Raw genomic sequence first — 13479 nt, 5'->3', positions numbered from 1 at the left:
ACCGTAAAACCTGATTTACGCCGTCGTAGTAACACCGCGGGCTGTTTTGGGTTAGTTAATTAAAAACTATGATAAACTTTGATTTAAAAGTTGTTATTCTGAGAAAATGATTTTTATTATGAACATGAAACTATATCCAAAAATTATGGTTAAACTCAAAGTGGAAGTATGTTTTCTAAAATGGTCATCTAGACGTCGTTCTTTCGACTGAAATGACTACCTTTACAAAAACTACTTGTAACTTATTTTTCCGACTATAAACCTATACTTTTTCTGTTTATATTCATAAAATAGAGTTCAATATGAAACCATAGCAATTTGATTCACTCAAAACGGATTTAAAATGAAGAAGTTATGGGTAAAACAAGATTGGATAATTTTTCTCATTTTAGCTACGTGAAAATTGGTAACAAATCTATTCCAACCATAACTTAATCAACTTGTATTGTATATTATGTAATCTTGAGATACCATAGACACGTATACAATGTTTCGACCTATCATGTCGACACATCTATATATATTTCGGAACAACCATAGACACTCTATATGTGAATGTTGGAGTTAGCTATACAGGATTGAGGTTGATTCCAAAATATATATAGTTTGAGTTGTGATCAATACTGAGATACGTATACACTGGGTCGTGGATTGATTCAAGATAATATTTATTGATTTATTTCTGTACATCTAACTGTGGACAACTAGTTGTAGGTTACTAACGAGGACAGCTGACTTAATAAACTTAAAACATCAAAATATATTAAAAGTGTTGTAAGTATATTTTGAACATACTTTGATATATATGTATATATTGTTATAGGTTCGTGAATCAACCAGTGGCCAAGTCTTACTTCTCGACGAAGTAAAAATCTGTGAAAGTGAGTTATAGTCCCACTTTTAAAATCTAATATTTTTGGGATGAGAATACATGCAGGTTTTATAAATGATTTACAAAATAGACACAAGTACGTGAAACTACATTCTATGGTTGAATTATCGAAATCGAATATGCCCCTTTTTTATTAAGTCTGGTAATCTAAGAATTAGGGAACAGACACCCTAATTGACGCGAATCCTAAAGATAGATCTATTGGGCCTAACAAACCCCATCCAAAGTACCGGATGCTTTAGTACTTCGAAATTTATATCATATCCGAAGGGTGTCCCGGAATGATGGGGATATTCTTATATATGCATCTTGTTAATGTCGGTTACCAGGTGTTCACCATATGAATGATTTTTATCTCTATGTATGGGATGTGTATTGAAATATGAAATCTTGTGGTCTATTGTTACGATTTGATATATATAGGTTAAACCTATAACTCACCAACATTTTTGTTGACGTTTAAAGCATGTTTATTCTCAGGTGAATATTAAGAGCTTCCGCTGTTGCATACTAAAATAAGGACAAGATTTGGAGTCCATGTTTGTATGATATTGTGTAAAAACTGCATTCAAGAAACTGATTTCGATGTAACATATTTGTATTGTAAACCATTATGTAATGGTCGTGTGTAAACAGGATATTTTAGATTATCATTATTTGATAATCTACGTAAAGCTTTTTAAACCTTTATTTATGAAATAAAGGTTATGGTTTGTTTTAAAAATGAATGCAGTCTTTGAAAAACGTCTCATATAGAGGTCAAAACCTCGCAACGAAATCAATTAATATGGAACGTTTTTAATCAATAAGAACGGGACATTTCATTAGGGTGGATTACAAACCAACCCATATTGACAACTAGTGCAATATCGACCCAATTGCACTTCCAAGCTCAAACCACGCCCAAACTAACCAATAATCACTAGCACAAATGAGAATAGTCCTAATACGCCAATTAAACCCAATCATAAGTGTTAAACACTTATCTTGCCCAATTTGACACCTAAACCCTAATTTTGACCCATTTCAAAATTAGTCAACCCAAATACACCTAAATGGGTTCCAACAGTTCCATAATCACTAACACTAGTGATTATACACCACTTACAAGCCTTAAACATGGTTAAATCATCAACCAACCCAAAACCCACCATGTATAAAAAATAACTAGTTTCCATAAACCCACATCATCATCTAAATGGGTTTTACAACTAACAAGCTTAAAACTCTAACTTGAATATCAAATCATAAAGATGAAATTCGGAGTTTGAGACTTACCAATACCACCAAAATGATGCCGTTGACGAGTAGAACAACTTTAACACTTGAGGTTCGACCCGAAACACTATTCTTCTTCTCCAATTGGAGCTTTCTCTCTCTAAACTCTCCTCCTCTCTCTAGGGTTTGAAGATGAGAGTGTTTGTGTGTGAAAATGAATATAGGATAAGGTTTGGAACTGATTTGGGATACAAAACCCGTCCACAATGCGAAATTAGCAAAACACCCTCAAAATACCCCTTAAAACGGGTTATTTTGGTCAGTTCTGCGATACTGTCGCGTTTCGCGACAGTCTATCGCGTTACGCGACAACCAAGACACGACACACACCACTAAAACGCGATACGTTGATTAGGAGCTGGGATTTTCATTGCGTCGCGTTTTAACCTTCCCCGTCGCGTTTGAAACATTAACTCAAACTTTATTTGGGATTGAAAAGATACGTACACACCTTGTAACTCAAACAACGTCTAGTTTTCTTTGACATTCGAGCAAGCAACACGTACATGCTTCGTACACTTCATACACGCATCGTACGCCATAAATACATTATGTACAATAAATATTTGGGTATTACAAGTTATAATCAAGATTAATTTGTGACGGAGTTTAATAATCCAAAGATATAATGCGGATGTTATAATCAAGATTAATTGCCACTATTTTCCGCTGTTGCTATTCTTCTGGTTCGAAAGTGATGACGTGTACGACAATTTGGGGAAATTGAATCGACATTAGGTACTTGAGGTTTTGGTGAATTCTTTAGATCTGTAACGTTGTTGGGTTCTATGTTTTTAATTTTCCTAACATCCTTGCACCCACTTCATAGTTTTAATTTATCATTCTTGAATACATTTGGTGATAAAACAAAATCGTTGCTAAGCATAATAAATCGTTGGGTGTAATAAGATTTGTAGGTTGAGATTAAGTTGAATTATTTCTTTTGTTTTGATTTTGTAGTATTAGATTTTTTTGATTCAATTAGATTTTGTAGCATTAGATTTGCAGGTTGAGATTCAATCAGATTTTGTAGCATTAGATTTGCAGAATGAGATTCAATTAGATTTGTTTTGATTCAGTGAGGTATAAACCGTTAGTTGTTTTCTATCTTGTAGCATTTTTTATATTTGTTTCATATATGATTTTCAGTTGGTATATGAAACAAATATGATGAGTTGAAACGCAAAATCTAATTGATATTTTTGGGTTTATATTTAGGTTTAAATGTAGTGTTATTAGACGTTTTAGGTTGGAGAAGAGATTGGAAGGAGAGAGAGTGAAGATGAAGATGAAAATGAAAGTGAAAGGAGGAAAAAGATTAATTAGTGCACGGATAGTCTAACAAATGACAAAAATTCCCTTGTGTGCTTGGCACATGCATAGGGTTAACTATTGAATTTATCATCTGCGACGTCTTTGGATTATTTGTGAAGAAAGTGCAAACTAAAGGACTAAAAATGTTAAAAAATTAAGTTTTGACTATCCGTGTGTTTTTGAACAAATCACAAGGACTATCCATGTAATTCTGTCTATTTTTTATCTTGAAATCTTTTTTATATTTATATTTATATTTATTTATATTTATATTTTACCTACTTAAACTTGCACAAAGGAAAAAAACGTTACACCTAATCTCCAAAATTTCTATTGGGTCAACATCCGGTAAACTTGGAAGAATACGCGGTTTCCTGACCCACGTCTCCCTCATTCGGATAACCGGAAACCCTTAACATTATTTGTTTGGTTAAAAACTTACATCACTACAAATTTGTTAATGGGAGTTGTGTGTGTATTCCATTCCTACCTCTAAAAGTTAAAAAGAAAAGGTCAACACTCACTCTCTCATTTTTCAAAATACCTAACCGCAATTAATATCTCAACGATCAAACCGTAGTAACACCAGATCTGAACTGTACGGCGCCGTTTTGTTCGATTGATGCTATTTTCAAAACTCTAGCAGCAGCAGCAGCAGCAGCAGTAGTTACTTAGAAGCAGTTAGTAGTAGTTATGGAGAGCTATTTGAACGATAATTTTGACGTGAAGCCTAAAAACTCATCGGAAGAAGCGTTACAGCGATGGAGGAAGTTGTGTTGGTTAGTGAAGAATAAGAAACGGCGTTTTCGTTTCACTGCTAATCTATCGAAGCGTACTGAAGCTCGAGCGATTCAGCGATCTAATCTGGTCCGTTTTCATTATTCGGATCTGTACTGTATTTGTGCGTTTTTGTGTGCTGTTGCTGCTTTGTCTTATTGTAATTCGTTGAGTAGTATGATTCACATATTCGTACCATAATTTGTCGATTAGTTAGCTTTATGAAATAGAGTTTTGTTTTATTATGAATATATTTCTATATTTCTATATTGCGCTGTTGTTATTTTGTGTTGTTTTCAGTAATATTAGTTGATAGTTGAATCTAGTGAACTGTAGGTTTGTAATTGAACATTATGATTTAGTTTTCCTGTTATGATTTGTAATGAAGATTATGTGTAGCGTTGGATACAGCTCTGTTTACTGATATGTAATTAGGAGAGTACACAGCTACTGATTTGAAGTTATTATAATTGAACTGGTTAGTAGAGATATGTATGAAATATGGAATGTATCTTGCTCTAAATAGCGATTAGATTGCTACAATCCTTACATAAGGAAATATGACTATGTTTGAGAAGAATGTAATTATAAGTTGTGATTAATTTATAACTTAAAAGTAACATGTGGTTGTACAATCATTTATATAACAATCTATGGAAATAGTGTAGTAACTAGTAACATGATGCCTTAGGTTGGTAATATATTACATATTTCATAAATCAAGTGCGATCATTTTGTGATGTTGATATATGTGGAAACGATTGTTAATGAGTTGATACATTGTTTAAGCTGATAGTACAAATTATTTAGTATATATACATTTAAAATGAGGTTTATATGTCAGAGTTATGATGTATACATCGGTGTGGAAATGTTTCTAATGTTAATATCTGAATCTACATATTTGAGAAAAGCATGATCATCACACGATACTAGTAGGAGTGTACAAGTGAATGTGACTAGTTAGGGTATTCTATAGATCTTGAGTTGAAATCTCACACTTCTGCACTTCCAAATTAATTACCATAGTTATAGACATAGATGACGAGCTGAACAATTTCATCTAGATGCTATTTATAGATTCTATCTCTAAAGATTTTGGCTATTTAAAATATGATCACCTAACCTGTAACTAATCTAGTTTTGAGCATGTTGATAACATAAGAATATGTTTCGTATTTGAGATTTGAGGAGCATAATCCTCTTGTGGCTGCCATCTTATAGAATTCTGCTTGATGCAATCTATGCTCTGTTTCTGAGGACAAATGGCTTTATTGAGATTCCTTAATAACCATATATGATACTATCGAATCGAATGTAAATCTTACCATATGTTTTGGCTACATGAAAAGCAAAGTATAGCTTTCCTTCTAGATGTTGTCTATAGATTCTTTCTCTAAAGGTATTGGCTATTAACAATATGATCTTCTAACATGCAACTAATCTAGATTTGAGCATATCGATAACTTAAGAATACAGATACATTTTGAGATATGAGGAGCATAACCCTTTTATGGCAGCCATCTTATAGAATTATGCTTGATGCACACTATGTTCTGTTTCTGAGGACATCTGGCTTTATTAAGATTCTTACTAGCCATTATACAGGTGAATTGTATAATATGATTAGGTGGAATGTAAATCTAACTATGTTTTGTGACTACATGGAAAGGACAGTTATGGTGTCACATTATAGCAACATTCAGCAAGTTGTTTTGTGGTGCTATCATGCTATGCTGAATGGATGGTTGCAGACCGTACTTGTGCACTTTTGCTCATTGTATATCTACTGATTTTAATTTTAATTTATCAAATAATAAGACTTAAAGGTCAAGAAACGCTATTGCGGGATACTGAGCCTCGATTTAAGTACTATCAGCATTCGAAATGCAAGACCTAAACCAACATACATAGTTTTTTTTTTTTCATAAACTTTGCTTTGATACTTTTTTGTTTATGAGTTGTGTATTCCAGGATTTTACCCTGAGTTGAGGTTAATTTTATTCTTACGATGTCTTTAATATTGTAGGAGAGTCTAAGAACCTTGATGCTGGTTTCGCATGCGGCAATTCAATTCCTTAATGGTATGCATCTCGATAATGTAGTGAAATTTGTATCTTTCATCATTTTAGGAGTTATCATGTTGACCTTTTAGTCAACTCTTCCAGGTATAACCTACAGTGTACCGGAAGAAGTAAAAGCTGCAGGCTTTTTGATCGGTCCCGATGAGTTAGGCTCAATAGTCGAAGGTCGTAGCACAGAGAAACTAAAAGCTCATGATGGGGTCGAAGGCATTATGAAAAAGATCTCAACTTCAACCAACAATGGAATTCCTATTTCTGAAGAATTAATCAACAAACGAAAAAACATTTATGGAATTAATCAATTTGCTGAAAGCCCATCCAAGGGTTTCTTCTTATACGTATGGGAAGCACTTCAAGATACAACCCTCATGATACTCGGTTTGTGTGCTTTTGTGTCTTTGATTGTAGGCATTACAATGGAAGGTTGGCCAAAGGGGGCCCACGATGGTCTTGGAATCGTTGCAAGTATCTTATTGGTGGTGTTTGTTACTGCTACAAGTGATTATAGACAGTCTTTACAGTTTAAAGATTTAGATAAGGAGAAAAAGAAAATTACTGTTCAAGTTACTAGAAATGAGTGCAGACAAAAGATCTCGATATATGAACTCCTTGTTGGTGATATTGTGCACCTTGCTGTAGGGGATCAGGTCCCTGCTGATGGACTTTTCGTTTCTGGTTTTTCGCTACTGATAAATGAATCAAGTCTAACAGGAGAAAGTGATCCTAAAATCGTAACATCCGAGAACCCGTTTCTATTATCCGGTACTAAAGTTCAAAACGGGTCGTGTAAGATGGTTGTTACTACTGTTGGAATGAGAACTCAATGGGGGAAATTAATGGCAACACTTGTTGAAGGTGGAGATGATGAGACCCCATTGCAAGTTAAACTTAACGGTGTAGCAACAATTATAGGAAAAATAGGTTTGTTTTTTGCTGTTATAACGTTTGCAGTGTTGGTACAAGGATTGTTTGTACGCAAAATGCAAGATGGGTCCCACTGGATTTGGTCCGGAGATGAAGCTCTTGAGATGCTTGAATTTTTTGCCATTGCGGTTACAATTGTAGTGGTTGCAGTTCCCGAAGGGTTACCTTTAGCTGTTACTTTAAGTCTTGCATTTGCCATGAAGAAAATGATGAACGATCGAGCCCTTGTTCGCCACCTGGCAGCTTGTGAAACAATGGGGTCTGCCACAAATATTTGTAGTGACAAGACGGGTACACTAACTACCAACCACATGACACTTGTAAAAGCTTGGATTTGTGGGGAGATTCGGGAAGTCAACGGGTCAACCGGGGCGTCAAAATTTTATTCTACGATTCCTGATTCGGTTGTTGGAATGTTAGTTGAGTCTATTTTTAATAATACTAGTGGTGAAGTTGTGAAAACTGAGAACAACACTACTGAAATTCTTGGTTCACCGACTGAAACTGCTCTTTTGGAATTTGGTTTAATGCTTAAAGAAAAGCAATCAGAGATTCAAGGGTCAAAATTAGTCAAAGTTGAGCCGTTTAATTCTGAGAAAAAGTGCATGGCTGTTGTTTTAGAACTCCCCGGAGGATGTTTCCGGGCCCACTGCAAGGGTGCGTCGGAGATAATTCTAGGTACATGTGACAAAGTTTTGAATGCAAACGGTGACGTTGTTCCTCTAGATAAAGAATTAAACAATTATCTAAAAGATACGATTGAACAATTAGCCAATGAAGCACTTCGAACTCTGTGTCTTTGTTACAAGGATTTGGGAAATGAATTCAATCCAAAAGATTCGATTCCATTTGAAGCGTATACTTTGATTGGAGTTGTTGGTATTAAAGATCCCGTTCGTCCAGGTGTTAGAGAGTCTGTTGCAATTTGCCGATCCGCGGGTATTACTGTGCGGATGGTTACGGGTGATAACATACACACTGCAAAGGCAATTGCTAGAGAATGTGGAATATATACAGATGATGGAATTGCCATTGAAGGTCCTGATTTCCGTGAAAAGACACAGGAGGAGTTGTTTAAAATCATTCCTAAAATTCAGGTGCTTCATTTTTTTTATAGTCTTCTGCTTTTTTTTTTGTTATATTATATGTGAAGCGATGGTTGTGTTTTAATTTTACAAGGTGATGGCAAGATCTTCTCCAATGGATAAGCATACACTTGTGAAAGAATTGAGAACTACACATGGGGAGGTTGTTGCTGTGACAGGAGATGGTACAAATGACGCTCCTGCCCTTCACGAAGCAGATATCGGACTTGCAATGGGAATCGCAGGGACAGAGGTAATGCGTTAAGTTTGACTAGACACTATACACCAAATGGGCTATTATAATCTCTTACGTTTGAGTTATTCAGGTTGCCAAAGAGAGTGCTGATGTCATCATTCTAGACGACAATTTCTCTACAATCGTGACTGTGGCCAAATGGGGTCGCTCAGTTTATGTAAACATTCAGAAGTTTGTGCAGTTTCAACTAACTGTCAATGTTGTTGCACTCATTGTCAACTTTACTTCCGCTTGTTTGACTGGTAACACATGCAACAGTCCTCATAACTTTTATACTTCCCTGTTCTTTTTTTTTTTTTTATTATTATTTTTTTATTTTCTGTTTTGTTTGTAGGAAGTGCTCCTTTAACTGCAGTTCAACTACTGTGGGTTAACATGATAATGGATACGCTTGGAGCACTTGCATTAGCCACTGAACCTCCTACTGATGAATTAATGGAGCGTGCACCTGTTGGAAGAAAAGGAAACTTTATAACAAATGTTATGTGGAGGAATATAATGGGACAATCGTTATATCAATTTGTTGTAATTTGGTTCCTCCAGTCAAAAGGAAAGGCGGCATTTCACCTTGACACCTCAGATTCTGATTTGGTTCTGAATACACTCATCTTCAACTGTTTTGTCTTTTGTCAGGTTTGTTAAAGACACAATTACTATTAGATATATGAGGCTTGTTTTATTATCAGCATTTAAAGCTTGCATTTCAGCTTTTCTTTAACAAATTCTAAGGCTTTTTCTTTGGGCGGGTTTTGCTCATCTTGTTTACTGAAATGCAGGTGTTCAATGAGATCAGTTCCAGAGAGATGGAGAAGATAGATGTCTTTAAAGGAATACTGAAAAACTACGTTTTTCTGGCTGTTTTAACTGCAACGGTTGTCTTCCAAATCATCATCATCGAGTTTTTGGGTACGTTTGCAAACACAAGTCCTCTTACTCTTTCGCAGTGGTTCGCAAGTGTCACAATTGGGTTTCTCGGTATGCCTATTGCTGCTGGTGTCAAGATGATCCCTGTCGGATCGAGATAGAAGACCAAAGATTTCAATTTAAACCTTGATACAAAAATACAATTGAAACACCTGAAGCTTACTAAGAAAACAAATTTTGTAAACATAATTCTATCAAGTTCTATATGTTGGTTGCTTAAAGGTTTGGTAACTAGAATTATGATGTCCAGGTTATGATCAATTTTTTCTTTTGTAACTTGAACCATCAGCTATTGTAATTCAGTATTCAGTGCTCTTTTTTTTTACCACGCTTTGAGATAGGTTTGCCTTATTGTTCTTAAAATTTTAAGCTCAGCTTGTTTGATGATTATTTGACTCGTGGCAGTAATTATATTCTAGCTAGAATATTTGTTATTGTTAAATCTCGAGCTTGATGCTCATTTAGCTGTTTAGAGCTAGCTTGTTTACATGTTAAGTAATAAGTTTAAATCATACGGACTAATTGTTATGCAAATAGACTTGCAATGCCACTTGCCATTGATTGAGCAGCTAGAGTTGAGGTGAGTTTGAATAGTAACTTTGTTAGCAATCGAGTTGAGTTTAAGTATCATCAAGATTGAGCTTGTGCCAAACTAGTTCATGCTTGAATTAGCTCGTTAACACTTTTATATTTCTAGATCTACACCTGCCGTTGTATCTTTTCTCGTTCGCGTTTACTCAGGGGACGAGCACTTCTCTATGTTGGTCGTGGGTTTGGGTGGGTGCAGTGGATAGTAGAACCTTTTTAATGTGTTTGGTTTTCTAAGGGTTGGCTGGCTGGCCGTATTTCTCTTCCTGTCGTCGGTAACCACTGCCTTGGTGGTGTTTGGATGGTTTGGGTTTGTGTACTTGATCTACAAATCTATTTATTTGTTAAATTTATATATATATATATATTCTATATTCTATATAGTACCCCGTATATATAGTAGAACCTTTTTAATGTGTTTGGTTTTCTAAGGGTTGGCTGGCTGGCCGTATTTCTCTTCCTGTCGTCGGTAACCACTGCCTTGGTGGTGTTTGGATGGTTTGGGTTTGTGTACTTGATCTACAAATCTATTTATTTGTTAAATTTATATATATTCTATATTCTATATAGTACCCCGTATATATATATATATATATATATATATATATATATATATATATATATATATATATAGAGAGAGAGAGAGAGAGAGAGAGAGAGAGAGAGAGAAGCTATATATTTGATTTTCATATGAACAGGAGAATGAATGATTTTTTTCAGGTTTTTTCTATAGTTTGAATGTTACGTTATTTTGATTGTCGTTTACTTCCTTTTGTTTTGTTTGTTTTGTCTTTAGTTTTCTAATATCATTTTTTTTCTGTGTTGTTACTGTTTGCAGGTTTTTTTCTGCAATACGGGTCGAGTATGAAATACATTTTACCATTTCTGTTGATGATGGATCCGCCCAGTAATAAGTATTACATATCTTGCTGAAAAGATGGTTTTATTTGGGATAGATGGTTCAAGAACTGATAAAAAGTAACATTATGTTAACCCTCAAGATGGTAATTACTTCATTTCATTATAAAGATAAAATGTGTATATAATATAATAAATACACATGTTTATGAAATAAATTGCATTAGTCCATTGACAAAGTCAAATTGTTAGCATTGTTTTTCAAGTTTCCTGTTATATGTTCAACAAGGTTGTGCTTTCATTTCTCACTACATTTTAGTTGAATGTGTATTGGAACAAACTATTTTTAACTATAATAATATCTGATTGTTTCAAAGTTGTGCTTTTAAATTGGATTTACCACTGTCTCTCTCTTGATCACATTATAATGAATTTTATATCGCCATTTATCGTCTTGATATGAGTTATTTTGAATAGATGACGCTCCCTGAATGGCTGATATAGTGAAGATTTCTACTTTTAAGCAACTTGCTCCGAAATGATCTCGACTTGTATTATATCAGAGTTGGTATGTGTTTATGCATTTTATTAACTGTCAATATAAACGCTCGCTATCTTCTCTTATACAGAGTAATTAGCATATTTAGGTACGGCTATTTTTTATATCTTTGGTCTTGAGTGGCAACAATGGCTCATCAATCCTTCATATTTCGCTTCACCTAATCATGTTAGATAAGGGGTCAGTTAATTCGAGCAGATGTAAGTCTTATTCTCCTGTGTGTTTGGGTCAAAATACCCACTGTTTGGGTCAAAATACCTTTCTTTGTATAGCTATAGGTTCGTGCTGATGGGATAAAATTTGGGTCAAAATACCGATTGTTTGGGTCAAGATTGCTCTGTTTGTATAACTATAGGTTTGTGCTTTGGGGATAAAATTTCTACCTCTGTTTGTATAGTTATAGGTTTGTGCTTTTGGGATAAAATTTCCTACTTTGTATAATGGTTCATGGAGGCCTATATATGCTCCAGTTTGCATACCAAGCATACATTCATGTACAATTTCTCTAATATATATATGAATAACTTAGTTGGCTTTTCAAAACAAAATAATATATATATGCTTCATTAAAAATTGATTTCTTTGTATAGAGGGAGAAGAATCACATCTAATGGCCAACAAGACCTCAATCATGTTCATGGACAAGTAGTAGTTGCAACACCTCACAACCTATGTAAGCTTGCCAACATAACATCTATGTAAATAAGTTGTATAAGCTGTAGTAGTAAAATGTATGAAACATGTACTTTTGGTAAACTTTTTTGACATGCTCTGCATAACAATCGTATACATTTTGACGACGACACAAACAGAAAGAAAAGAACTAATGCAAGTGCATTCCGTAGCGACCCAAACACACCCGCAACAACGTGCGGGCCGTTCCGTTACTTGTTGTATCTAAATGCCCACTAAAAGTGCTTTATATTTACATTCATTAAATGAATACTAGTAAGCGATAACATTCATAAGTCGAATACTAAGAGATAACAATCATATGAATATTAAGAGTTAACATTCATTCATTTAGATGAATACTGTGATATAACATGTATCAGTAAAAATGACACTTATTTATGTGGTTTGTTGCAAGGCATGTTTGGAAGATTAATAGTCAAACTGAAAACTCAAAGGTGGTGAATCTAGAAAGATGGTTAAATGGTTAAAAAAAAAAAAATCATGGCAAGGGAGATGGACATTATGATATCAATTCTAAATAAATGGTGAAAGTAAGAAACCTAGTTTTGAGAATTAGAGGTTTTTGTGGTTTGTACACTATTTCGTTGTCGAAATTGTTTTTATATAAAAGTATTGATTTTGAGTTTTGTGTGATGAATTACTTGATAGAATATATGTATATATGTATGTATTTGGACCTTATCAATGGAAAGAAGCATAGGTAGTTATTGTTACTCTTATAAATGTGTCATTTATATATTGCTTTTAACCAACCTACTGATGACTGTAAAAACGCAGCCCAAAAATTACTATTCCGATTACACTATTCCAATTTGTATTATATACGTTTTCTATCTATTGATATATGTGTATTTATGTTTTTACTTCCTAAAAGTTTTTACCGTTGTTGTTTCGGCGATGAACGATAACATACATTGTGCGAACGATAACATATATTCATCTACGAACCATAACATACATTTGGGTACGAACGATAACATACATTCAACCATTGATAACATACATTCAACGACGAACGATAACATACATTCGATGAACGATAACATACATTCGACGACGAACGATAACATACATTCGATGAACGATAACATACATTCGACGACGAACAATAACATACATTTCACAAATGGTAACATACATTCGACGAAGAACGATAACATACATTCGACGACAAACGATAAAATATATTCAACGACGAACAATAAAATACATTTGAAGACATACGATAACATACATTCGACGAA

General features: G+C 34.3%; 1 protein-coding gene across 1 annotated transcript; it reads left to right on the top strand.

Moving 5' to 3' along the window:
* Positions 1-3935: 3935 nt before the first annotated feature.
* Positions 3936-9856, top strand: LOC139866805 (calcium-transporting ATPase 1-like). The gene is made up of 7 exons (XM_071855093.1): positions 3936-4351; positions 6291-6345; positions 6430-8366; positions 8449-8607; positions 8681-8852; positions 8945-9243; positions 9387-9856. The coding sequence occupies exons 1-7, from the start codon at positions 4178-4180 to the stop codon at positions 9633-9635; spliced, it is 3045 nt and encodes a 1014-aa protein (XP_071711194.1). The 5' UTR covers positions 3936-4177; the 3' UTR covers positions 9636-9856.
* Positions 9857-13479: the final 3623 nt, after the last annotated feature.

Source organism: Rutidosis leptorrhynchoides, chromosome 9, assembly GCF_046630445.1.
Source record: "Rutidosis leptorrhynchoides isolate AG116_Rl617_1_P2 chromosome 9, CSIRO_AGI_Rlap_v1, whole genome shotgun sequence".
NCBI lineage: Eukaryota > Viridiplantae > Streptophyta > Magnoliopsida > Asterales > Asteraceae > Rutidosis > Rutidosis leptorrhynchoides.
The sequence above is the reverse complement of the archived record's forward strand: the minus strand, read 5'-3'. Positions and strand labels throughout refer to the sequence as shown.